General features: G+C 39.2%; 1 protein-coding gene across 1 annotated transcript in view; it reads left to right on the top strand.

The window, feature by feature from the left end:
• LOC125452167 (adhesion G protein-coupled receptor F5-like) overlaps positions 1-25,996 on the top strand; it is an 81,073-nt gene extending 55,077 nt beyond the window's left edge. The window contains exons 9-15 of the mRNA XM_048530237.1: positions 4,321-4,493; positions 6,529-6,696; positions 10,801-12,180; positions 13,951-13,992; positions 14,081-14,137; positions 19,959-20,025; positions 24,943-25,996. Coding sequence (XP_048386194.1) covers positions 4,321-4,493; positions 6,529-6,696; positions 10,801-12,180; positions 13,951-13,992; positions 14,081-14,137; positions 19,959-20,025; positions 24,943-25,016 — 1,961 coding nt within the window. The 3' untranslated portion in view covers positions 25,017-25,996. The remainder of the gene's footprint in view (positions 1-4,320; positions 4,494-6,528; positions 6,697-10,800; positions 12,181-13,950; positions 13,993-14,080; positions 14,138-19,958; positions 20,026-24,942) is intronic.
• Positions 25,997-26,274: the final 278 nt, after the last annotated feature.

The following is a 26,274-nucleotide window of genomic DNA, read 5'->3' as shown; positions in this document are numbered from 1 at the left end:
TTCACCAGATGTTCTCAGACTGGCGAACTGTTCTGTGCAGAAATTGGGCAAACAGGGCCTGTATTCTGTAGATTTTCAAGTAATTAGAAATGATATCCTTGAAGCTTGTTAAAAATTTAAAATAATATCCAGGGTTGATGCAGGTAAGATGTTTACCCAAGTTGGAGAGGCTAGTATCGGGGGCACAATTTTAAGCTAAGGAGGATCCATTTAGAATACTGTGTCCAATTTTGAGCCCCACACCTCAGGAAGGACATACTAGCCCTGGAGCATGTCCAGTGGCGATTCACACGGATGATCCCTGGAATGGTAGGTTTAACGTATGATGAAAGGCTAAGGATCCTGGGATTGTACTCATTAGAAGTTAGAAGGTTGAGGGGACATCTAATAGAAACTTACAAGATAATGTATGGTTTAGAAGGGGTGGACGCTAGGAAGTTGTTTCCGTTAGGCAGGGAGACTAGGACCTGTGGGCACAGTCTTAAAATTAGAGGGGGAAAATTTAAAACTGAAATGAGATGACATTTCTTCAGCCAGAGAGTGGTGGGCTTTTGGAATTCATTGCCATGGAGTGCAGTGGAGGCTGGGACGTTGGGTGCCTTCAAGGCAGAGATCGACAAATTCTTGATCTCAGAAGGAATCATGGGCTATGGGGAGAGTGCAGGGAAGTGGAGTTGAAATGCCGATCGGCCATGATTTAAATGGTGGAGTGGACTTGATGGACTGAATGGCCTTACTTCCACTCCTGTGCCTTATGGTCTTATGGTCTTATGCCATTTTGGAGAGAAATGAGGAGAAAGCTTTTACTCAAATAATTGTGAATCTTGTAATTGTCTGTCTCAAAGGCCTCTGGAAGTTCAGTCTTTAAGTCTAGCTGAAGTAGTAGTTGATAGATTATTGATTATCAATGGTAGAAAGATTTATGGGGATAGTGTATGTAAAAGACATTGAAATATTCGGCAACCACAACTGTATGGAACAGTGTGGCACATTGGCAGGCCTAATGGCTACACCTATTCATGATCCTATTTTCTTACCTTGAGAGACTAGATAGAGTGGATAGGTGAAGGATATTTCCTCTTGTTGGGAACACTAAATGATGTAGGTAAAACATAAGCAGTCTCCCTTTTAAGGTAGAGATGACTCATAGAGTCATACAGAAGATAAACAGACCCTTCAGTCCAGGTTATCCATGCTAGCCAGACATCCTAATTTGACCTAGTCCCATGTTAGCATTTGGTCCATATCCCTCTAAATTCTTCCTATTCATATACCCATCCAGATGCCTTTTAAATGTTGTAATTGTTCCACCCTCCACCGCTTTCTCTGGCAACTTGTTCCATTTACGGACCACCCTCTGTGTGAAAAAGTCACCTGTCAGGTCCTTTGTAAATCTTTCCCCTCTCAGACTAAACCTAAATCCTTTAGTTTTGGACTCTTTCACCCCAGGAAAAACACCTTAGCTATTAAGCCAATCCATGCCTGTCATAATTTTATAAACCTCTGAGTCTCCGAAGCTCTCGAAAAAATAGTTCCAAGCTATTCAGCCTCGCCCTATAATTTAAATGCTTCAGATCCAACAGCATTCTTGTAATGTGACTAGGATATTATAGCTATTGCAGATATATGGCTCAAGGATGGGCTGGGCTGGCAGCTTAATTTTCCAAGGTATAGGTGCTGTAGGAAGTTTAGAAGGGGAGGCAAGAGAGGAGGGGGGTATGGCATTTTTGATCATGGATAACGTTACAGCTGCATTAATGATATTTCTGGAAGATCATCCAATGAAGTTACATGGGGGAACTGAGAAGTAAGGGATGATCACTTTGTTGGGATGGTATTATAGATCCACCTCCGCTGCAGACCACCTCAACAGTCAGCAGGAAATTGAGAAATAAGTATGAAAGGAGATCTCAGTTTTCTGTAAGAATAATAGGGTGGTAATAGTAAGGGTTTTTAACTTTCCAGACATGGACTGAGACTGCCATAGTGTTAAGGGCTTGGATGGGGAGGAATTTAAGAGTGTACAAGAGCAAAACTTGACTTACTGTTGGGAAATATCAGAGGGCAAGTGACTGCGGTATCAGTGGTGGGATGGAGGCCGGTGGTGGGGGGAGGTGGTATGCGTGGTGCGGGGTGCAGGTGATTATAATTCTATTGGTTCAAAATTGTTATGGAAAAGAATAGAACTGATAGAAAAGTCAAAATTCTAAATTGAAATAAGGCCAATTTTGACAATATTAGGCAGGAACTTTCAAAAGTTAATTGGGGAAGGCCGTTCGAAGGTAAAGGGAAGGTTGGGAAGTAGGAGGCTTTTAAGAATGAGATATCAGGAATTCTGAGATGGTATGTTCCTGATGGTGTGAAGGGCAAGGCTGGTGGGTATAAGAAATGCTTGATGACGAGAGAAATTGAGGTTCTGGTCAAGATAAAGGAGGCATATATCAGATATAAATAGCTGGGATTGTGTGAATCCCTGGAAAAGTATAAGGTCAGTAGGAATATATTAAAGAGGGAAGTCAGGAGGGCAAAAAGAGACATGAGATAGCTTTGGCAAAGAGAATTAAGGAGAATCCAAAGAGATTCTATAAGTACATTAAGAACAAAAGAGTAACAAAGAAGAGACTCAGGCTCCTTAAAGATCAATGTGGCCGCCTGTGTGTAGAACCACAGGAGATGAGTGAGATACCAAACAAATATTTTGATTCAGTACTTACTGTGGAGAAGGACATGGAAGCAAGGGAACTTTGGGAAATAAATAGTGATGTCTTGAAAAGAGTTCATGTTACAGAAGAGCAGGAGCTAGAGGTCTTAAAACACATAAAGGTAGGTAAATCCCCAAGACCTGATCAGTTATTTCCCAGAACTTTGTGTTAAGCTAGGGAAGAGATTGCTGGGTCCCTTGCTGAGATATTTGCATCATTGCTGGTAAACGATGACCTGTTATCTGTGACTAACACTTCCAGGAGCCCATGTTTTTTAAAAAATGCCCGCACCTTTTCTATCATAATCCCTTTTTAACAAATGAACTCCCTACACCTCCAACTTCTTTGAGTAGGAGTCTAAAATGACCAAGAACATTGAGTCCATGAAAGGACATGCAGAGTTGACATGTAACTGAGTTCAGGGTTTACCCCGCCGTCCTCAGGACTGTGGGTGAGCTGCTGGCAGTAAATTTTGTCCTTGTTGACACTCTGGGCACTGCCCTACCAATGCAGCTAGATCTACATCCAATTGTAGCCACCAGACATAGCATCTTCACTTTGGAAACTCTAGGGTGACCCTGGTGGAGTTCAGCTAGTATCTGGTGGCAGCCTTTGCTCAGGCCAATCACACTTGCTCCTCATAATAATATCCCATACTCTGTGGCAATCTGGTCTCACTGGGTGCAAAAAGCTTTACTTCTGGTTGTGAGCGCCCCTTGGTTTCCTAATCACTACCAGTTCTTTCTGTTTTGCCAGGACCATATATTTCTGTGTTCAACGACTAATATTGTGTCTAAGTAATGCCTTGCGTAGTTTTAGCAAGACTTCCCTCCCACAAAAGCAACTTCCCACTACCTTGGCAAGAATGTTGGCCCTGTTCCTGTTCATTTGTAATGTGTCAGGCTTGTATATGTCACATCTTTGCAAAAATGGCCCCAGCAATCCACGAATCCAAAACCCATCCTCCTTTTCTGAGCCTTCAGCCACACATTCATCCGTTCCATTCACCAATTCCCATGCTCGCCAACATGTGGCATCAGGAGTAATGCATATCATTGTTTTTCAAAATCACTGTCTAATCATCCATAGTTTGATGTATCCACTACAGATTGATAGACTGCTTGCCAATTATTCTTAAGTGAGTCCTAGACATAAAAATGGTTCCGGATTGCTTCAATTAGTTGGATAGCTGACTTTATGCACCGGACTTTACAAAATTGCTCTCATTGTGTCTTTTCCTGTCAATCATTCATATTTTAGAAAGTCAACACGTTCTATTCCATCCAAACCAATTAACACATATATAACAAATTGTTAAATGACCTGTTATATTTTCTAAATACTAGTTAAATAAAAGGTGATTTTTTTTTTAGCCTGTGGGAGGGGAGGCTTGAATTTAGATGTTCTGGTGCAGAAAGAACTAAACTACAGATGCTCTGCAAGATCTCCTGAATATATTTGCTTGAATGGAAGCATGTTCAGTTTCTCACTGCTATATTCACAAGTCAATAATCAAGCATGTAGAGACTAAGATAGTTTGTAACAAATTACCAATTTAAAGGAACAGTAAGGACTACATTTTGTAGATTTTAAAAAAATGAATGTTTTCTTTACACAGCTGATGAAATACCATGTCATGACGCATTATTTGGCACAACAAATTATAATACCATCGCAGAAATCCCATGTGAAAACATGCAAGGTTTCAAGAAAAGAAGATGTGGAAAGGATGGAGAATATGAAGAAGAATTAGATTTCTGTATATCAGAAGAAATCAATAATATTCTTCAGGTACGAATTATAAGAAGGTACAGTAATTGCTGTCTTTATAAAATGTGCTCACACCAAATAATTAATTATTTTATATTCCTTCTAACTAGTTTAAATCAATATTGCCACCACTATACTTGTTTGGTGGATCCAAATATTCAGAATGACAGGGTGTACCCAGAGATTGATACATAACATAACAATGAGATACATAACATCTCAAATCACAACAGAAATACCATCAGTGGTGTTTCCACAAGATCTTCCAAATCTGTCAGTAATAAAGGTGATCCAGCAATCAAATATCTCCTAAATAAACCAAGCAAAGTGTGAATCATTCCAAACCAGCTCATCTGGCATCTCGTTCAAAATGCCTAACACCACAAACAAGAAGGAATTCTTGTGCTCAGAATTTGATTATGGAAGGATAGTCCCAGGAGGACAGTGAAAATTCTTAGGCGATTGAGCATCACTAAAGAGATCCAAGATCTGCCAACTCTTGTGAAACTGGCCAATCTGAAGAAGGTTCATTTGGGAAGGCACACTGCACATCAAGAAACTTGGTCAAAAATAGCAGAGGCAAAGTTGAGGCATTAGAATGAAAAATCACATAAACCTCTAAACAGTGTGGAGCTGGAGGAACACAGCAGGCCAGGCAGCATCAGAGGAGCAGGAAAGCTGACGTTTTAGATCGGGACCCTTCAGAAAAAAAAAACCTACAAACATCTCATCTAACCAATCCTCCAAGAACCACCTTCCCCACACATGGCAAAGTCAGCATTGGATTTAACTATCTCAAAACTCAATGTGTCAGAGTGGAAACATGTTAACAGCCTCAGAAGAAAACAATGTAGTATCCAGACTTGGCTAGGGATGAGCTGCATTCACACCACGTTACTGTTGTCAAAAATATGCAGGCCAACCATGTTCCATGTTTTACTTTTATTTTTAAAAAAAACTGGGAGCAATCTTTATGAAATATTATTTCGGTGGACATTTCATACTGTTTTGATCTCAGCTGATGGTAATACCAGTATAGTCAAACTTTGGATTAAAAACTTGCTTGATAAAATACAAATTTTACTTTTGCAAATTGGTGACCACAATGGTCAGTCACTAAACATATTCACAAGAGGATATCAACTTATTCTAACGAAGGACTATCAAAGCTTGTTGCACAAGAGAAGGTAAAAACCAAGTATAAATATATATAAAGACAATTTTTAAATGCCTTATAAAAATAAACAGGAAGGTTAGTTTATTTTATCCCCAGCAATACATTTAACAGACCACACAAATGATCACTTCCATCTTAACTCTTCATTTTCTTACTTACTTGACAGGTTATAAGTATTTTCCGTAACACTTGCTAACATTCACTAGATATCATTGTGTCCATCTGCCCCAGATATACACAGGTACAAGCTAATTAACTGACTTTTTTCACTGAACTCTTAGAAAAGGTCATGGCTTTTTACAGTACTGTCTACTCAGGCTCCTAAAACGATCTAATACTCCTTTCCACCTCTGATGGCTTGGACATAGCCAAGACTAAGACTGCTATTCTGCCAGCATTGATCTTCTGAACAGAACCTGCTTGTGGCCCTTCTCCGCCAATTTCTCTGGGTCATATAAGCTGAACTCAGTAAACACTCAGCCATTATCACAACAAGTGACTTATCCAGTTACTTAGCTTAAGTTACATGATTTATTGGAAATACTCCTTTGACCTACTACTTAAAAAAATGAGTTTCTGACCTTAAAAATCAAGTCACCTTCACAGAACTAAAGGAAAATAGAATGTTGCATATTGGCACAGTGATTCCTTGAAACACATTTTGATTACATTTACAGACCAAAGACGAATTCTCTCGAGTTTTTCAACCTGAATTTCCACAGGGTGTTTGAAAATTTTTTTTTTGCCTTTATGAAGAAATTCTGCAACTGCTAGCAGGGTGGGATTGGAGGCCGTATAAGAAACATGTTCATCAGTTGCATCATGACAGCAGGGATATGCATGATTTTGCTAATAATCATTTCTAATTTAATTTTTCAGGCAGTAAACACAACTAATTTGGAAGACAATTTTTCTAATCTTCTTGAACAATTATCCAATGTCACAGATGAGGTCACCGTAAACACACCTGGCAATGTACAAGCTGTGGTTGAAATTATGACACAAATTTCAAATGTAAATAGCAGTATTAATGAAACAGATATGAGGGTAAGAACCATCTTCTGTTAGAAACAATTGCAAGCCTACGAGGTTGCTTTTCTAAACTGTGTATGTTTAACATGAAGAAGAAACTTAACAAGGTCATAGTGGTATGTGTTGTTTATGAAATCACACTAAGACCTATTTGAAGATTTGTTATAAGTGTCTTGAGAAGATTATCTTGGTAATTCTTATGTGGTTTCTGCTGTAATATTGTGAAGGTGATATATCTCATTCCATCTTGAGCGCAGTAACCTATGATAATAATAAGCATCTTGCCTTTGAACTTGAAGAAATCCATTCCCGAGGACTCCCATTGCCTTGATGAGAAAAGATTATGATAATTTCTTTTTCTTTTGCCTGCTCACTGTGCATAAAATGTAATTACTAGTCATTTCTTATGTTGAGTTTGAGATCGTTAGCCACCACATGACAGTTGCACCCTCACATGACACTTTCTAATGCCCAAATGATCTTGATGAATTCTCTAAATATTTTCAAGGCTAAGTGCTCTGGCCTCACTAATATTGCATTAAAGACTAGCAGGTCATTGATGACAGTAAGAGGTTACACTGCTCAAAACATTGGCACAGTGTAGCAATATTTGGTGTATAGTCTGGTCAGCTTTCCAAACAATATCTTCTTGACTGGATGAATTCTACATCACATTTGTGTGCTTCTCAGATTACGTGAGGTTTTTTTCTGTAGCTTGTAAGTTACTTTTGGCTTCTGACATGTAGACATTAATCTCTTCTGTGAAATCTGTGTTTGCTTTCTCTGGTATACATGTTGGTATTGTAGCTATTGTGTCAGGTGTCAACTGGCACTTATGCTGCATGTTTTCAATTGTTAAGTCATACTTTGTTAGCCTCAATCTGAATAATTAAATTCTATGTGATAGCTATTTGATTTATGTTCAGAAGAGCAACCAATGGTTAGTGGCAAGTTTCTTTCTTAAACTGTGGACCCATTACATAATCTGAACATTTTCTGCATGTTCATGTTACTGTTAAAGCCACTTTTTCAATTGGTCCATACCTCTGTTCCATCTTCAGGAATTATCTAGTAACATAATAGACAGGTTTCCACCCTTCTGCACATGAGATTGTTGTGTCCTCAATCCATCTGAAGATGCATCAACTGCTATTATAGACAACTCATGTGGATTATAGCAAGCTTCAGTTTCTAATGAGTTCATAACAATAGTTTTGTTGATCCAGGCATAGTAAGTTCCAAACAGCTTCATTTCTGCTATAGTTGGAAATAGCATTTTCCCCAGGTTTACCATCCTAAAGAAGCTTTCGAACAAATGATCTTTGAAATGTGCAGCCATAGCAGACCTAGTGTTGGAGCATGAGTCCAGCCAGTTGATCAAAATTCCAGTGAGGGAGCATTTCAGGAACAATTTAGGAAATTGAAGACAGACAAAAGTATACAAAAATAGCAGGAAAAAACTCAAAACAAGGAATTAGGTGGACTAAAAGTGACCATGAACTGTCCTTGGCAAACAAGATTAAGGAAAATCCCAAGGAGTTTTCATGAATATAAGGAGCAAGAGGATAGCTAGGGAAAAAAATGGGTCTGCTCATGGGCAAAGGAGGGAATTTAAATGTGGAGCTGGAGGAAGTTGGTGAGATCCTTAACAGATACTTTGCATTGGTATTCACAAAGGAGATGGACATACTGGATGGTGAGTCTTAGGAGGGTTATGTTGATATTCTAGCACATGTCAGTATAAAAAAGGATGTTTTGAAAAGTATTAAAGTAGACAGGTGTCCAGGACTTGATGGAATCTATCCCACAATGCTGACGGAGGCAGTTAGGAAATTGTTGGGACTTTGTATGAAATTTTTGTATCATGTTTCATAACAGAAGAGGTCCCAGAGGACTGGAGAATAGCCAATATTGTTCCTTTGTTTAAGAAAAGCAACAGGGATAATTCGGGAAATTACAGGCCAGTGAGCCTTAAATGAGCAGTAGAAAATTTATTGGAGAAGATTCTTAGTGGCAGGATTTATTTACATGTAGAAAGATGCCGGCTTATTAGCTACTTTTTCATTTTCAAAGTTTACATGTTAGTTTGGTGTGTCTCCTTTTTACCAAGCATCTCCTTGTTTACATTCTTGCAAACAAATTCATTATTTGTATTAACATATGAAGTAGTTAGATGCACCTATAATCAGAGTTAGAAGAATTCATCAATCTCCTCCACAATCATCACCCCTCCACTAAAGTTAAACCTATGAAACACAAGAGAAATTTTTAATTTCATAGACACCACATACAAATTAGCAGCAAAAGTTATTCCCAAAATAACTGACACCTATCTAGATGCAAAGCCATCAATCTAAACATGATTTCCCTCGACTATTGAGACCAGAAGAAATGCGTCTCTTTCACATTTGCACAAAGCTCGAAGACATTAAGCTGGCAGTTACTTCCTTTGTTACTGCGTCTGGAAACTCAGTCTCAGATTTAGATTTAACAATCAACAGTGTGCTCATTACAATAGTAACTGATTACATTCTTCTAACTGTCGAAGGTCTAAAACTTATATCGCCTTAAACCAGAAATTCCAAAAGCATTTGTTAGATGTTCCTTACCTCAGTAGCTTTGCAGTTTCCTGGCTCCCAATTAGCTAGTATCCCATTAAACAGTATAAAACTGCTCACTCCACCTTGCAGCCTCCAACTCTCTACCACCCTTTCAAACTCTTCCTTTCCCATCTCTTGTAACCTCTCTCTTCCCACCCTGACAAAGGAATTTGTGCTTCTCCATAGCTGGACGAGAAACTTTCACTTCAGTAGCCTGGCCCCAACTTAACAGTTGCCATTCAACCTGTCGCTGTTTTGTTAATCACAGCCTGTTTCCCTCCCATGTTTGCTGTTAATAATGTCACTGAGCACTGAAGGGAGAGTCAGCCTATGCTTGGAGAAGCAGCTCTTCAAAGGTCCTGTCAGTTTCAGGTAGGGAGGTGAATTTTTGAACACCCCCTTGATAGTTTATTTTTGCCTGAGCATTTTAGCAGCTTTCAGGGGTGAGTTTTCCCCCCTCCTCACTGTGTTTTTGGACAACTGTTGTGAATCTTTGAAGATCTACAGCACAGACAGTTGTGCATGCTTAATTTCAAGAAATTCAAAATGAAATTGAGAATTTCAAGACAGTTCAATGTTTTTTTGCTTCATAGATAGGAGATAGTGTAAGAAGATCAAATTAAAGTAGAACAAAAAGAAACATGATCTTAATGAATGGTGGAGCAGTCTCAAAGAGTCAAATAGTTTAATGAAGTCTCTATTTCATTCACAAATATATATAACACAATAGTTACATTGTGTGCTAAAGTAGAATTAAGATGAATGTTAAGTGTTCATCGACCAGATAGTATTAGGCATCAGTGTCACCCTCTTTCTTTTTAATATTCACTCAAGGGATGTGGGCATCACTAGATAGACTTGCCCATCCCTAATGGCCCAGAGGGCAGTTAGGAGTCAGTAGCATTGTTGTGGGTGTGGAGTCACATGTGGGCCAGACCAGGTAAGGCCAGCACTGTCCTTCCCTAAAGAGTATTCATTAACCAGATGGGTCTTTTCTGATAATCAGCAATGGTTTCATGGTCATCATTAGACTCCTTGATTCCAGATTTTTATAGAATTAAAATTTCACCATCTGCAATAGGAGGATTTGAATCCAGGACCTCAGAACATTACCTGAGTCACTGGATTAATAGTTTATCAATAATACCGCTAGGCCAATGCAAGCTGGATTGGTTTGGAGCACCCAAGTGTTTTAAAGTGAAATTTTAACAATTTAATTTTACCTCATTAATAAGTTTTTCATGACGGCATTTTAAGATATATGATTTTGCCAGAAGGGATGGGGTACTTGGCAGTGTGGGGGTAAAAGTGTGTAGCAGGCATGATTATTAAGATCTTTCCCAAGTTTCAGCATGGAATTAGTTTAGTAGACTTGTTGTACGTTGCCGGCATGCCATTTTGATTAATTTCTTGTTCAAGCCTCCATCTTCTGGCTGTGTCTGATGCCAATTATATTAATTTTCTGGAAATTTTGCAAGTAAGTGTTTGATTAACAAAGCTTTCTTTCATGTTTTTTCAGAACTTCTTAGAAACTGTAAGTTCAGTTATATCTGCTGCATCAGTAAATACATGGAGAATTCTCTCTGATACAAGCCAAAGTAATGTCAGTCCCAGTTCTCAATTATTACAGTCAGTGGAAAATTTTAATACTCGCCTCAAGTTGCAGAATAACACATTGAATGTTAAAGAAAATAACCTTGAACTCAATGCGAGAAGATTTCTTCAGCAGAATAATAACTCTTCTTTTGATGTAACATTCGCAAACTTTTCCGCTGTGGAATATTCCAATTTAAGTGCTAATGTATTCATTTCGTCTAAAGAATTTGAAGATGAACTGAATGCCACAGTAATCAGTATTGCATATCCAACATGGATTGACATTTTGCCTAATACTTCAACTTTTGGTAAAGACTTTTTGATTAATGGCCTCGTCGTGACAGTAACACTAAATGTTCAGAAACCTATTAACATCAACCTGACCTTTTCACCAAGAAACCGTACACTAGATTTCAACAGTGCCACATGTGCATTTTGGGATTTTACTGGCAACAGATGGAATGACACTGGCTGTGAATCTGAAATAAGGGAAGAAGATATCATTTGTCACTGTGAACATTTGACGTCCTTTTCTATTTTAATGTCTCCTGTTACCAATGACAGCCCAGGTTTGAGTTATATCACCAGAGTCGGAGTTGCAGTCTCAATTGGAAGTTTGCTAATTGCCATTGTTATTGAGGCCATAGTGTGGAAGCATGTGACCAAAAATAAAACCTCATATACTCGCCATGTTGGAATTTTGAATATTGCAGTAAATCTGCTGGTCGCTGATATATGGTTCATTGTGGCTTCAGCTGTAGAACCAGAAACACAGGCTTGCACAGCTGCTACTTTCTTCATTCATTTTTTCTATCTTGCCTTATTCTTCTGGATGTTAACCCTGGGCCTGCTGCTCGGCTATCGTTTACTTTTCCCTTTCCATCATCTCAGTAAATCAGGTATGACAGGAATATCATTCGCCATTGGTTACCTGCCTCCATTGCTAATCTCAATCATCACAATCGGGGTTACCTTTCCAAGAGACAGTTACACGAGAGAAGGTGCCTGCTGGCTCGGCTGGGAGACCGAATACCCTCTGCTTGCATTTGTTATTCCTGCATTGGTTATAATCACAATCAACATCATCATTCTGATGATAGTCATTTTTAAGCTGCTGCGACCAACAATTGGGGACAGATCCAGTGCCAATAATCAGGACAGAGAAGCATTCAAACAGATTGTGAGAAGCATTGCAGTGCTTACCCCAATCCTCGGACTCACCTGGGCATTTGGAATACCAACCTTTCAACAGGATTCCCACATTGCTTTCCATTATATATTCACAATTCTCAATGCTTTTCAGGTGTGTATTACTGAAGATTTCTAACTTTTGACTTCCTACTAACCCATATTAATGCAGTAGAATTCATCATGCAATTATCAACAAAACTTGATCCATAAGTTCAGTACTACCTGTGTCGTTCTTTAATGTGCGTATCTGGAAATGACCAAACATTAACATCGAATCAGGCCAGTACAGACAGCATATCAAAAAAAAATGAAACCAAAAGAATGGCGGATGCTGGAAATCAGAAACAAAAATAGAAATTGCTGGAGAGAAATCAGAATTAACATTTCGGGTCCAGTGACCCTTCACCAGAACTGAAGAATTGGGTTCTGAAGAAGGGTTGGTTACTGGACCCAATACGTTAACTCTGATTTCTCTCCACAGATGCTGCCAGACCTGCTGAGCTTTTCCAGCAATTTGTTTTTGGAGCAAAAAATTAGTTTTCTTAACAATCATTCTCAATGGTAAGGAAACAAACTGGAATATTGCAATTTCATACAGGATTTGTTTATGTAATGTCTAACACATTGTCAGGAATTTCCTAAGTTCTTCAAATACATTTTGTGAAATCTACTTGTTACAATGTAGTGATGGAAGATATTTTATTATATATATTATGTATAAAGCTGCAAGTATTTCTGTAGCCATGGTGAATTCTTTTCAAACAACAGAAAGGAAATTTGCCTTCAGGATGAATGGGTTTTTGCTTATATTAGGAAGTTTACAATCAACAACATAAACAATTGTGCATCAAGATTACTGTTACAAATTTCTCCGTATTGGGTATATGGGAAACACCTATAGTTTGGAAGAAAGTGATTTATTTCACTTTCAGTTTTGGGCACTTCCATAGTAGTCTATGTATAAAAATGGATGGATAAAGCTGTGTTCACCTCCACATGATCTCCATATACCCCCTATTCACTCTCTCCACTGTGATCTTGGACTACGTTTCAACCTTCACAGCCTCTTCCCATGACTTCCTTACTCATCAAACCACACACCCCTGCCTGTGATTTCTCTCCCCACAACCTTCAGATCTTCCATATCCTTTTCGGCTACAGTCTTGTTGATAAGGCTTTCCCACCAGGCTTCCAGTCCACCAGGCTTTCAGTCTGGTCAGCCGCCATACATGGAACTAAGGAGTAAATTCTCCACATTTTTCTATATTTCACAGCTACTGATTGTCCTCTATCCACCTCATGGTATATATCAAAACAAGAAAGCTATGTTAGGAATGCTTTATGGAGAATTAGGTCATCATAGCTATATACAGATATCTCAAAAGTTTGCAGTCAGAAATAATGGGAACTGCAGACGCTTGAGAATCCAAGATAACAAAGTGTGGGGCTGGATGAACACAGCAGGCCAAGATGCTGCTTGGCCTGCTGTGTTCATCCAGCCCCACACTTTGTTATCAGAAGATTGCAGTGCAGGTTGCAGAATGGGATAAGGTGGTGAAGAGATCTGAAAACACAAATGAGAAAGTTAATCATCTTGATCACCCTCTGCAGAAGAAACCTGTGTTTAAAGGGAACAGAACTGGATTCACCAGTTAGGGTACTTAAAAATAGCCAGGCAATATGCTTAATGTTGTTCTCCAGACCCACCAGAAATTTGCTCTGATTAGCGTATTGTTGATCTTATTGGTTGAAAGATAATTCTGTTTTTAGCTTCTGTTTTACTCTCAGTAAACTATTGACAATTTTACTAATTGTTAATGGAATCAAGTGTTTGCAATTAATTAAATTAATTAACTGCTTAAGAATTATCTTCCTTTTTTAGGGATTCTTCATTTTGGTCTTTGGAACATTCATGGATAATAAGGTGAGCCACTGATGCCACTTCCACCAGTTTTCAGACATTTCTGTTTTGGCTTTAGCTAATGAAATGCCTTCTTCTGCTATTGACTTAGGTACGAGAAGCCTTGCTGAAAAAGTTTTCGTTGAGAGGATTTTCTTCAAGATCAAAGGTGAGGTTATGAAAAATAAAAGTGACAGAAATGAGCATATGAAAGAGAATGATATATTAATGATTTTGGAGAAACTTTTTTTCAAAACTGACATTGGATAGAATTGGTTTGTGATTGTAACAATTAACAAAGCAAAGGAAATGGAAGGACATTAATGGTGTATGTTACGTGTGTATACCTACTCATATACACATGTATATGTGTTTAACACAATGTCCATCCTATTAGCATGATACAGAGAATAAATAAAAGGAATGGACACTTGAAGACTCTTTGTAAAGAATCTGTTTAGTGTAGGTTTCTAAGGGAAGGTGGAGGGTTAGAGAGATGGAGAGTCTGAGAATGGAATTCTCAACCACTTAGGTCAACGACTGAAGGCTTATTGAGCAAGACATTTTTCTGCAAATAACAGGGCGAAGGAAGAAGAAACAAGATGAGGAAGTGTTTAATGAATGGCAGGGTATCTTAGAGCAACAGAGGGATCTTGGGGATCCGTGAAGCTGGCAGAACACCTGAATAGGATAGTTAAGAAGGCATACAGACACCTGCTTTCATCAGCCATGGCATAGAGTATAAAAGCACACAGGTAATGTTGGAGTTGTACTGAGTGTTGGTCAGGCCACAGCTGAAGTACTGTGTGCAGTAGAGTCTCCTCACCATAGGAAAAATGTGATTGCACTGGAGTCGATACAGAGAATACTGTATGAGATGGAGAAATTAAGCTATAAGGACAGACTAGGTAGTTTAGATTGCTGTCAAAAGAGCAACGACTGATGAGAGACATGACTGAGGTGTACAAGAATACCAGGTATGGACAGGGTGAGTAGAGAGCAGTTGTTCCCTTTGTTTGACAAGTCAGTCACAAGGGGGCATAGTTTTAGAGGAAGGGCCAGAAGAGTCAGAGGGGATTTGGGAAAAAGATATTTTTCACTCATCAGGTGGTGGGACTTTGGAATGCATGCCTGGGAAGGTATTGCAGGCTGGAAGCCTTACAACCTTTAAAAAATATTTGGATGAGCACTTAATATGTCTTAAAGTTCAAGGATATGGCATAATTCAAGAAATTAGGAGTAGTGTGCCCTTTGTAATAGTTATGCTGGTGTAGATTTGATGGACTGAAGGGCCTTTTCTGCAATGTACGAATCTGTGAAACTATGAATATAAGGGAAGAAAAGATATACAAAGGGGTACCAGTTTGGATGAAAAAATTACGTAAGATTGGGAAATGTTCTGGAGTAGAAGTTAAAGTAAGACTGAGGAGTGAAGTGAAGAAAAATTGGGATGTGCATTGTTGATCTGCTCCATATTTAACCAGACCAGAATTAAACTATTACTGGCCACAGACCCATCATCCAAAACCACAGGCTTCAATTTTTACTCCTGGGTTCGGAGTGCACAGTCATGAGCTTCCTGGTTCTGTGAACCCAACTGGGGATTTTCATCCCAGGATTTGGTCAGACAATCTCAGAACCAGAGCAGATGCTGGCTTGGTCCAAGGTCTACCTCTAAGCACCAATGATATACTATCATTTAACAAGAAAGGGAATGAGCATAATCCATATAACCCTCACATTCATTCCATCACTCATACGCACATGTACACACGTACACAGTACACATTGTACACACGTTCTCACACTCTCACATGCATATGCACATGCGCACATTTACACATGCACGTGCTAATCAAACCATCTGATACTCTTCTCATCATCTTCTTGTAACTTAACAAGTGAAATGAGTGCTTAAAGGCTATGTGTGAAGAATGGGATTTGTGCAGGGTCTGAGAACATAATTCTCAGGCACAGTTTTCTGATTCTTCTTGCAAAGTGTGGAGGCAAGTGTGTCAGATGACAAATTGTTCTCTACCACTGTTAACTTGGCCTCTCACTGGTCAATTAAGCTCATTAAAGGGGGCAGCTTTTTGCCCAGCATTTCATCGCAGATATGGTGATGGCAATAGTCCTAGTTGGTGATAGTTCTGGCTCTCATCTACAGCACTCTGTCAGCAAGAGGGTATTTCACCAATTAAAGAGCAAACAGCATGGTATGTGCAAAGGGATGCCCAGTCTGTAATACTGAATAATAGAGAAAGGTACTGGTGATTACGAAATGTTCTCGAGTAGTGGAGGAACTCGGACGCAGAGGGATGGGAAAGAAAGCTCGGATGTGCATCAATTGTCTGCTCATATTTAACTGCACCAAAATGAAACAATTACTCATCCTAACACAATCATCCAAAAACGCAGTTTCAAGCTCCATATTGTAAGTTACCAATAGCTTGCTGTAAGTAAAGACCTACTCTCTTGATCCAACAACAGTGTCTTAGTTATGAGGCCGAGTGTTTCACAGCAGTACTGATGAGCAAATTAACAAGCAGGATATTCGATAATATGCATCTCTGCTACAAAGTCCATTCTTCAGTCACTAACTCCATCCCTTTCCCTGGCAACTACCTGAGGCTGAAACAGACTACTTTCAATCTTGACATTAGACTTGACCCTGTGACAAGATTCACCACATATTCATTTCATCACTAAGACCGTGTGTATGGACCTGGAGTGGAATCAAATTATTACAGATGCTCAGACAACATTCATGGAGAGAGAGCAAGCTAATATTTTGAGACTAAATAATTCTTCTTGCTTTGAAACTATATAGACCTGAGTTTTATATTGCAACATTTTTTGACTTTGTTACACCTAGACATGACCATGGTCCATGCATGCCAACCCATGCAACCTCATGCCATCTCTCCATCCCCAATGGTGTCTCATACCTCTGTGCCAGCTAGTAGTCTTTTTCTCACCATCCTTTCCCCCTCACTTACCGTGCCAATGTTTTGAGTATCCGTAAGTACCCATGCACAATAGAGAAAGTAGAATCGTTCCTATTCCTTAAATTTCTATATTCCAGACTGCAAAATGTTGAGAAAAGCACTTGCCTTCATAAAGATTTATTTTGACACTTGTTGAAACTTGTCAGCAATTGTGCACTTTTCATCTACATTTCATCACTTGTTGATACTCGTTGACAGTTCTTGACAAGTTGGTCAATAACAAGGGGTCTATATACAATCTTCTTCACAGTTCACAATCACAAAGGCAACTGGTCTTCCCAAAGAATCTGTGATTCCCACCTTCAAAGGATCCCTGATCACCATACCCAAATGGTCTGGGACCATTGCAGTACCTCAGCTTCCCAAGAAGAAGGCACTGGAAATAGACCTGTTCTTATCTGAGGTCCAAAAACCAGGGACTCCAAAATCTGATTTCAATGGAGATCATTTAACTGGCCAGCTTCCAGGAACTGTTCATGTTGGAACTACAGTCCAACCCAGCCCACACTTGCAAAAATGAGAAATACAAAGTTTGAGAATGGACTTTGGATACCCAACCTCTTCTGGCATTTTCAACACTCGAGAGATCATTGCCACTTTGGCAAAAATTGGCTGAAGTTTTGACTCAAATATTACTCTCTAAATCCCTTCTGATGAATATTGCTATCTCCAATTTTGACTGTCTTACTTGCCTTGGAAAGACAAAAAAGGAGTTTAGGTTTTCACTTGTTTAAACCGCAGTGGTTTCATTAATTTTAGCCGAACCATGCTAGTCATGTAATGCCCGTAATCTTATTAAGTCAGTTTTGTTGGCTCATTTATAAGAATTAGAGTAGTCCATGAAAATCCTAGATATTGTTTGAGTGATGGAACTCAGAACAGTTACTGGACCTGAAAAATTAACTCCATTTCTCTCCACGGATGATGCCAGACCTGCTGAGTTTCTCTAGTAGGTTCTGTTTTCATTTCTAGTATCTGCAGTTCTCTGTAATTTCCAAATTTTACATCACCTTGACACTGTTCAATTTTATGAAATAAATGAGTTTGTTGAGTTGCTCGCTGAGCTGGCTTGTTTTTGTTCAGACATTTTGTCACCATGCTAGGTAACATCATCAGTTAGGCCACCGATGAAGTGATGTTGCTCTGCCCTGCTTGGAATTTATACTGTCTGGGTCTGTTATAGTGAGTTGTGTCATTACTGACCACTAGGAATCACGGTAGCACACAAGCTCTCAGCCAGTCGACGACAAACACTCACCAGGATTAAAGACTCCACAGCGACAACATGCAGAGCCAACATAGTTTACAAAATACCATGCACCGACTGCCACAAACATTACCACCAGACAGACAGGAAGGAAACTAGCCATCAGAATACACAAACATCAGCTAGCAGCAAAACGGCACGATGAACTTTCCTTAATATCAGTACACTTGGACCACGAAGGCCATCAGTTTAACTGGGACAACAATGCCATAGTAGCCAAGCCAAACATAAACATGCACGGGAATTCCTTGAGGCATGGTTTTCAACACATAATGCAATCAACAAACATATAGAATTGGATGCCATATGCAAACCCACACAGAACAAAACCGGAAATGACACTATTCAGCATAACGGACCAGACAATATAAATTCAAAGTGGAGTAGAACAACATCGTTTCAGCGGAGGCCACACTGATGATGTCACCTCGCATAGTGACGAAACATCAGAATGTAAACAAGCCAGCTCGGTGAGCAAGTTAACAACCTCACCCTCACCCTGAACTACAAATCTTTGCAAAAACCTTATGAATTGGGAACCCTGCAGCCCAATGGCATCAATGTGGATTTCACAAGCTTCAAAATCTCTTCTCCCCCCCCCCCCCCCCCTCCCCCACTGCGTCCCAAAACCAGCCCAGCTCGTCCCCACCTCCCTAACCTGTTTTCCTCTCACCTATCCCCTCCTCCCACCTCAAGCCGCACCTCCATTTCCTACCTACTAACCTCATCCCGCCCCCTTGATCTGTCCGTCCTCCCTGGACTGATCTATCCCCTCCCTACCTCCCCTCCTATACTCTCCTCTCCAACTATCTTCTCCTCTATCCATCTTGTGTCCATCTCCCCCCTCTCCCTATTTATTTCAGAATCGTCTCCCCATCCCCCTTTTCTGATGAAGGATCTAGGCCCGAAACGTCACCTTTTGTGCTCCTCAGATGTTGCTTGGCCTGCTGTGTTCATCCAGCTCCACACTTGTTGTCTGAAATAAATGCTTGTCTGCTATTTAATGGAGTGAACCTTTGGTTTATTGGTAATGTCCCTGTCTCTGAGTTTGAAAGTGAAAGGCCTTAAAGATAATTCTGTTTCTTGCATGTACCAGCTGTTGATATTAGGAATATATCTGGAGGGATGAATTGCATTGAATATATATGAACGGATCCAATTCCTGATATACCTGGTAACTGGATACTAAAGTATGATGAGGAAGACAATATTATATGTTGAAATAATCACCAATGTTCCCCAACTATCATAGATCCAACGATGGGTTGATATTAGAAAGTAATAATCCTCAGATACTTTCCCACAGATTCTCGCCACTGATTTGGTCAGCTTGGCTACCCTGAAAACTATCAGGCTGAGAAAAATTCAAAGCTAATTGAATTTTTTTTTTGCCATTCTCAGACTAAAGCTAGCTGGACACAAAATGACATGGAGGTAAACTGTCTGTCGATGGCTTTCTTTGGGAGTTACATAAATTTGAAAAAAAACCTAATTGTCACAATCTTATTTTCCCAGCCAGCAGCAGTGCTCATAGAGACAAATCTCATGAAATTCAATTGCTGATAGTTTTCTGAGACATGTTCCCAGTGAGCATTGACTTTTACCAAATCTCTCTACAGGGAACAGAGAAATGGCAGGGGGGAGCAGGAATAAAGGCGAGAAATGAAGAAATATGTATGCGACATTCATTAACACTCATTTTCTTTTGTTTTCAGACCACTCAGAACGTTTCCACTGCAAAGCCTTCCTCAAAATCTCATCCTCGGTTTCATTCTAGAAGGAGTAAGTATAACAGTGAGCCTGAACAAAAAAACTAGACCCATGATAAAAAAATCCAAAAAATATTTTATTGTATTAGCAGTAATTTACTGGTTGTTACTAAAGTGAAGGTATCTTGCTCTGTACAATATGGGATCAAGTTAGCACTAAATTTTAACTGCCAGAAGACTTCTGATAAGAAACTGCATTTGAGTTTTTCTGTCCACCTGCACCAGAACCTAATAGAGTTTAATGGTCAAGCAGGAGTGAAAGTAAGCGGAAAGCAATATGTTATTATGCAGGTCCATGTCTAACTGTTGGCAGTAAGTAGATTTGGGGATTGATAGTAGATCATATGGCCTGTTGAGCCTGCTCACAATTCAATATGATCACGGCTGAACCTGGGCTTTAGAACAAGAACCAAGGGACACAGTCAAAAGCCATTTGGACTGAGAAGAAGAGGAGAAATGTCTTCACCCAGAGCCTATGAAATTCACTGTTACAGAAAGCAGTTGAGGCTAAAACATAGAATTTTTCAGTAATGAGTTATATGCAGTTCTTAGGGCTAACGGGATCAAAAGGGATAGGAAGAAAACAAGAACAGGATACTGAGTTGGATGACCAGCCTAAATCGTAATTGTATAGCAGAGCACCTCGCAGGGTCCGAGGCCTGGCTCCTATTTACTATGTTTCTCGAGAGACTACAATTCTGTGTATATAAAAATTGAATGCATTCAAGGAAGGAGCATCCACAACTCTCTCAGACAGTGAATTTCAAACATTCACAAACTTTGAATAAGGAAATCTCCTAATTTCAGTACTAACTGCTTGGCTCCTATCCAGAGATGATGTTGCTGAGCCAGCATAAATATTTCAATCTTTCACCATCTACATTTTCAAGCCCTTTCAAAATCCTGTACAGTATAAACCAAACCCCTCAACCCAGGAGATAAAATACTGAACCTTCACTATATGCCCTCCAATGCATATATCCTTTTTTTAAATATGGAGAGCAAAACTGCACACAATATTCCAAACATGATTTTACCGAAACTGTGTACAATGGCAACAATAATTCATTATTCTTCTCTTCACTATGTTTGCAATAAGAGCCAACATGCTATTTTGCCTTACTAATAGCTTACTTTACCTGCATGGTTACAATTCTGCATATCTTGCATGAGCTCACTTTTGAGCGGCTACACTTATAGGGTTTTAACAGTTTTTTTCTATCCTTACAACCAAAATGAACAACCTTCAGACATCCCTACATTATAATCCATCTGCCATCTTGTTACCCATTCAATTCATCTGTATCTTTGTCCCTACATAAGTCTATATCTCTTTGCAGTCACTCTCTTCCACAACCCCTCCACTGCTAACGTTTGCCCCAAGCTTTGAATTGTCAACATACTTCATACATTATTCTCTGTTTATTCATCTAAGTCCTTAATATAGATAATTGAGGCCGAACATTCACCCTTGCGGCACTCCACCATTCACTGCCTGCCAAGTTAAAAATGTCACATTTGTGCATACTTCCTGTTTTCTGTTTGATAACTATCCTGTTGATATATTACCTTCAGCTCCATGAGCCCTTAATTTGATATTTACCTAGCGAGTTTTGAGAAGATTTGTAGCTCAGGTTGAAGTTCTGGATGTGAGTTTGCTCGCTGAGCTGGAAGGTTCGTTTTCAGACGTTTCGTCACCATTCTGGGTAACATCATCAGTGAGCCTCCAATGAAGCACTGGTGTTATGTCCTGCTTTCTATTTATCTGGGTAGGTTTCCTTGGGTTGGTGATGTCATTTCTTGCGTTGGTGATGTCATTTCCTGTTCTTTTTCTCAGGGGATGGTAGATTGATTTGGAGCCAATGTGTTTGTTGATGGAGTTCCGGTTGGAATGCCATGCTTCTAGGAATTCTTGTGCGTGTCTCTGTTTGGCTTGTCCTAGGATGGATGTATTGTCCCATTCAAAGTGGTGTCCTTCCACTTCTGTATGTAAGGATATGAGTGATAGTGGGTCATGTCGTTTTGTGGCTAGTTGATGTTCATGTATCCTGGTGGCTAGCTTTCTGCCAGTTTGTCCAATGTAGTGTTTGTCACAGTTCTTGCAAGGTGTTTTGTAGATGACGTTTGTTTTATTTGTTGTCTGTATAGGGTCTTTTAAGTTCATTAGCCGTTGTTTTAGTGTGTTGGTGGGTTTGTGGGCTACCCTGATGCCAAGGGGTCTGAGTAGTCTGGCAGTCATTTCGGAAATGTCTTTGATGTAGGGGAGAGTGGTTATGGTTTCTGAGCCCGTTTTGTCTGATGTTTACCTTTTGTGCAGCATAACCTTTAATGCCTGTTGGCAATCCAGATATACTACATCAACTCAATCCCCCTTCACTTACCCTTAGGTACAGTCCCAAAAAGTTCCAATAGATATGTCAAACAGGATATCCCTTTATTAAAACTGTGTTGGTTTATCCTAATTGTTAACCTTTTCTGAGAGTATTGCTAAAACATCCTTGACAATAGATCCCAATATTTTCCTGACAATTGATGTTAGGCTAACTGGCCTATAATTTCTAGTTTTCTTTCTCCCATGTTTCTTGAAGATAGGTGTATCATTTGACAACTTCCAATCTGATGGGACCATTCCCAAATATAAGTTGTTTTGGAGAATGGTAACTAGTATCTTCATAGGTACCTCCCTTAGAAGCTTAGGGTATAATCCATTGCGTCCTAAGGACCACCAGGTTTTAGACCCATAGGCTTCCCTAATACTTTCCCACTGATATTCTTCACTCTCTTTAGCCCCTAAGTTACCATATATTTCTGGAATGAAAGTTGTGTTTTCTGCTCTAAAGACAGATACAAAATATGTGTTCAATGCTTCAGCCATTTCTTTAATCCCTATCATAATTTTTCTTCTCGGCTTCTGATGGACTGATGCTAATTTTAGATACTTTAGCTGTAATTTAACTGTGTTTTGTACTTGTAAAAGATCTCACAATCAGTTTTTCCATTTCTGGTTGGCACCTATTTAACTTTTTCTCTTCGTACTAACTTTTGGTTATCCTTTGCTAGTTTCTAAAACACTCCTAAGTCTGAGACCAATTACTGTTTTGCAGTTTTATGAGCATTTTTCTTCATTCTTATGTTATCCTTCATTTTCCTAAGTGAACCACAGATGGTCATACTTGCCAAGCTTATTTTCAATAGTTCTTTTTTTGTTGCTGAAACTTGAATTCTTTCTTTACATTTTCTCACTGTTCGTTTCCAGCCAAATGCTTTTAGTCTATTTACCCACTTAATCTTAGCCAGCTCTCCCCTCATATCCATATAACTGGCTTTGTTTAAGTTAAAGATTATTGTTTAACTTTGGAGTATGTCACCTTCAAAAATATCATTGAATTCCATTTGTTAAGTTCACTTTTCCCAGAGGATCTTTCCCTGTGACATTACTGATGATTCAGTAATGCTGCTTCATTACATAATACCTGAGTTAAGATAGCTTTATTCCTAGTTGGGTATTGTTCCAAGAAACTAACACAGGAAACTTATCTTCTGCAGCATTCTTGCCAATTTTATTGTACCAGTTTATATGAAGATTAAAATTCCACACAATAATTTCATGCTTAATGCTCTGTCTAATATAGGAACTCCTAAAAGAAGGGATGTAAATTAGCCTGCACGATGCTTTCTGATTATTGCATTTCCTAATTTCCATCCATATTGATTCTACTTTATTATCTTCTGAAGCTATATCTTCTCTCACTTTATTGCCTCCTTTTCTATCAGAGCTATTTCTCATCATCTGCCATTTTGCCTGGCTCTGCAAAATATTATAAAAATAGGAATATTTATTTGCCACTCTTGATCGCCTCATAACTGTGTCTCTTTAATGGCAGCTAGATCTAATCATTTACCTTTAATTTTGTCACCATTTCATTTAGCTTATTGCAGATGCCTTATGCATTCAAATAAAGTTTTGTTGTTATCACACAGATCTCAGAAAGGCAATGTAGCTTTAAGATAGCTAGGTGACATCATGGCATGTTGACACTCTGATATAAAGGTCTCCATCTTATTTTTTCAATTAGATTTTTGTTCAGTCTTTTTGTTCAACTTTGCCAAACAAAGTCTGTGCTCCAGTGCTAAAGGTTGTTTCCCCCACTCCTGGTAGATTGTATACAACTTTAGCATTGCATTTGACCTTGACTTGTGGCTCAAATGCTATATTTGATCCATTACTAAGACTAAGCTTGCACCTCAGCAATAGTTGTTGCTTCCACCTTTTTCTTACTCGCAGAGTCATGAAATGCTAAGTGAATTTCACTCTCTACAAGTGCTGACAGACCTGCTGAGTTTCTCCAACACTGTTTTTATTCCTCATTTCTGAGTTTAATTACTTCAGTGGTCTTTTGTCAACCATTCAAATTTCAAAGCTCTGCTTTATGCCAGGAATCCTGTTCCTTTATCTTCTTGCAGTTGTTAATTTCAATTATTTCTTCAAAGTAATGAACTTAAAATGTTTGCCCTACACTGCCTTAACTCTTACAATCTCTGGCAGCTCCTCTAAATCCATATTTCAGTACGTGCTCTTTACTTCTTCCATCCCACCCTTTTTTCGCTCCTTTAGTTTGTAGCCTTCAGCTTTCTACTGTCCACAATCCCATCACGCTATATGGAAAGCTCTTCATAATCCACTTTTAGGATCACTTCTTCATCATCTTACTTCACCTTTCTTCCATCACTGCTCATGTCCTACAATCACTTGTAAGATGAATCAATGTAAGATGTTCCCACTGCATTGAAATGTGCTGTAAAGTGCAAATAGTTGTTGCTGTAGACCTGTGCTGTAATAAAAGCTAAACAGGTAAATTCTTTTAGAATAATCAGTGTTGTTATGTGATTTCAATTCTTCCTGATGTTGTTTTCTGCTCCAATCTTTCAGAAAGCTACAATTTAAGTCAGCAACTTCATTCAAGTAATAACAACCAATTTCTTAGCTATTCAAGTCTGAGTTAACTGCTGGAACTCAACACATAAAATTGAACATCTTTGGATGCAGAAGAAAAAGTTAAAATGCATTTGCACCCTGAGAACGCTTTTTGAAAATAACTCAACAAGATATTGCTTTTCTTACATGTGTATGAAACTAACCTGGATAAAACTACATGCTATTGGACATGAGCAATGATTAGTTTAATTAGGGTCAGAAACATCTTCTTTGTGTCTTGGGGAAATAGTTAATGTCAATAAAAAAAACATAAGAACATGTGATGTAAACTGATGATTGAGTGCTGTGCCATTAAGCTCATTATAAGATTTATTAATATTAATGCAATTATTCATCACCAGAGATACTTCTTTTCTAATAATCAGTCTAATGTTGTAGACCACTTTGTGAGTATCTTCAGAAAAGTGTTTTCCTTTCTTGTTTAATCATTGGAGTGTACATCCTCTTTCTCTCTCTCTCTCCTCCCCCCTCACATACTCTACTTTATTCCACCAGGTCCTGCTATGAGTCTGCTCAAAATCTCTTAAATTCTTGGACTTCAAATGTTTACAAGGATGTAAGATTAATGTAGGGCACTGAAATTTTGCTTGATTTTCTGTTGAAGGTATTTAGAATTTTGGAGAAACTTTCCTCAGGAAACTTAAGTTCTTGTTTATTCTTCAATGACTCAGGTTGGCACAGAAGTGAGTCCTTCTAGTAGGATTGGTGATAGGGATGAACTGCAAAGTGCATACTGCTGCAGATTATTGCATTGCAGTTCAGTGGTTAGCACTGCTGCCTCACAGCGTGAGGGACCCAAGTTCAGTACAGGCTTTTGGTGACTGTGTGGAATTTACATATTCTCCCTGTAGGTTTCTGCCAGATGTTCCAGTTTCCACCTGCAGCCCAATGACCTACAGGTTAGGTAGCTTGGCCATGCTAAGTTGTGTCATAGTGTCCATGGATGTGCAGGCTGGGTGGATTAGTCATGATGAATGTGGGATTACGGGCATGGGTTGGGTCTGGGTGGGACGCTCTTCTGAGGGTTGGTGCAGACCCGATGGGCCGAAGGCTTCCTGCCACAATATAAGAATTCTGTTTGCCAGGAAGCTGGGTAATGCTTTGTTAATCTCTCCATCACTCTCTTCCTGCTTCACCCCACCTCTTCCCACATCTCTACACACCAGAGCTTCCCCGTGTTTGCATGGCCTACTGTTTATTCAAAAACAATGACCATTTGGGGGTTGTCCTTGGACCTATACCACAAAACCTTCCAAAAGCAACGAG

This window comes from Stegostoma tigrinum, chromosome 4 (assembly GCF_030684315.1).
Source record: "Stegostoma tigrinum isolate sSteTig4 chromosome 4, sSteTig4.hap1, whole genome shotgun sequence".
Classification (NCBI taxonomy): domain Eukaryota; kingdom Metazoa; phylum Chordata; class Chondrichthyes; order Orectolobiformes; family Stegostomatidae; genus Stegostoma; species Stegostoma tigrinum.
Note: the sequence above shows the minus strand (reverse complement) of the source record. Positions and strands in the feature narration are given on the sequence as shown.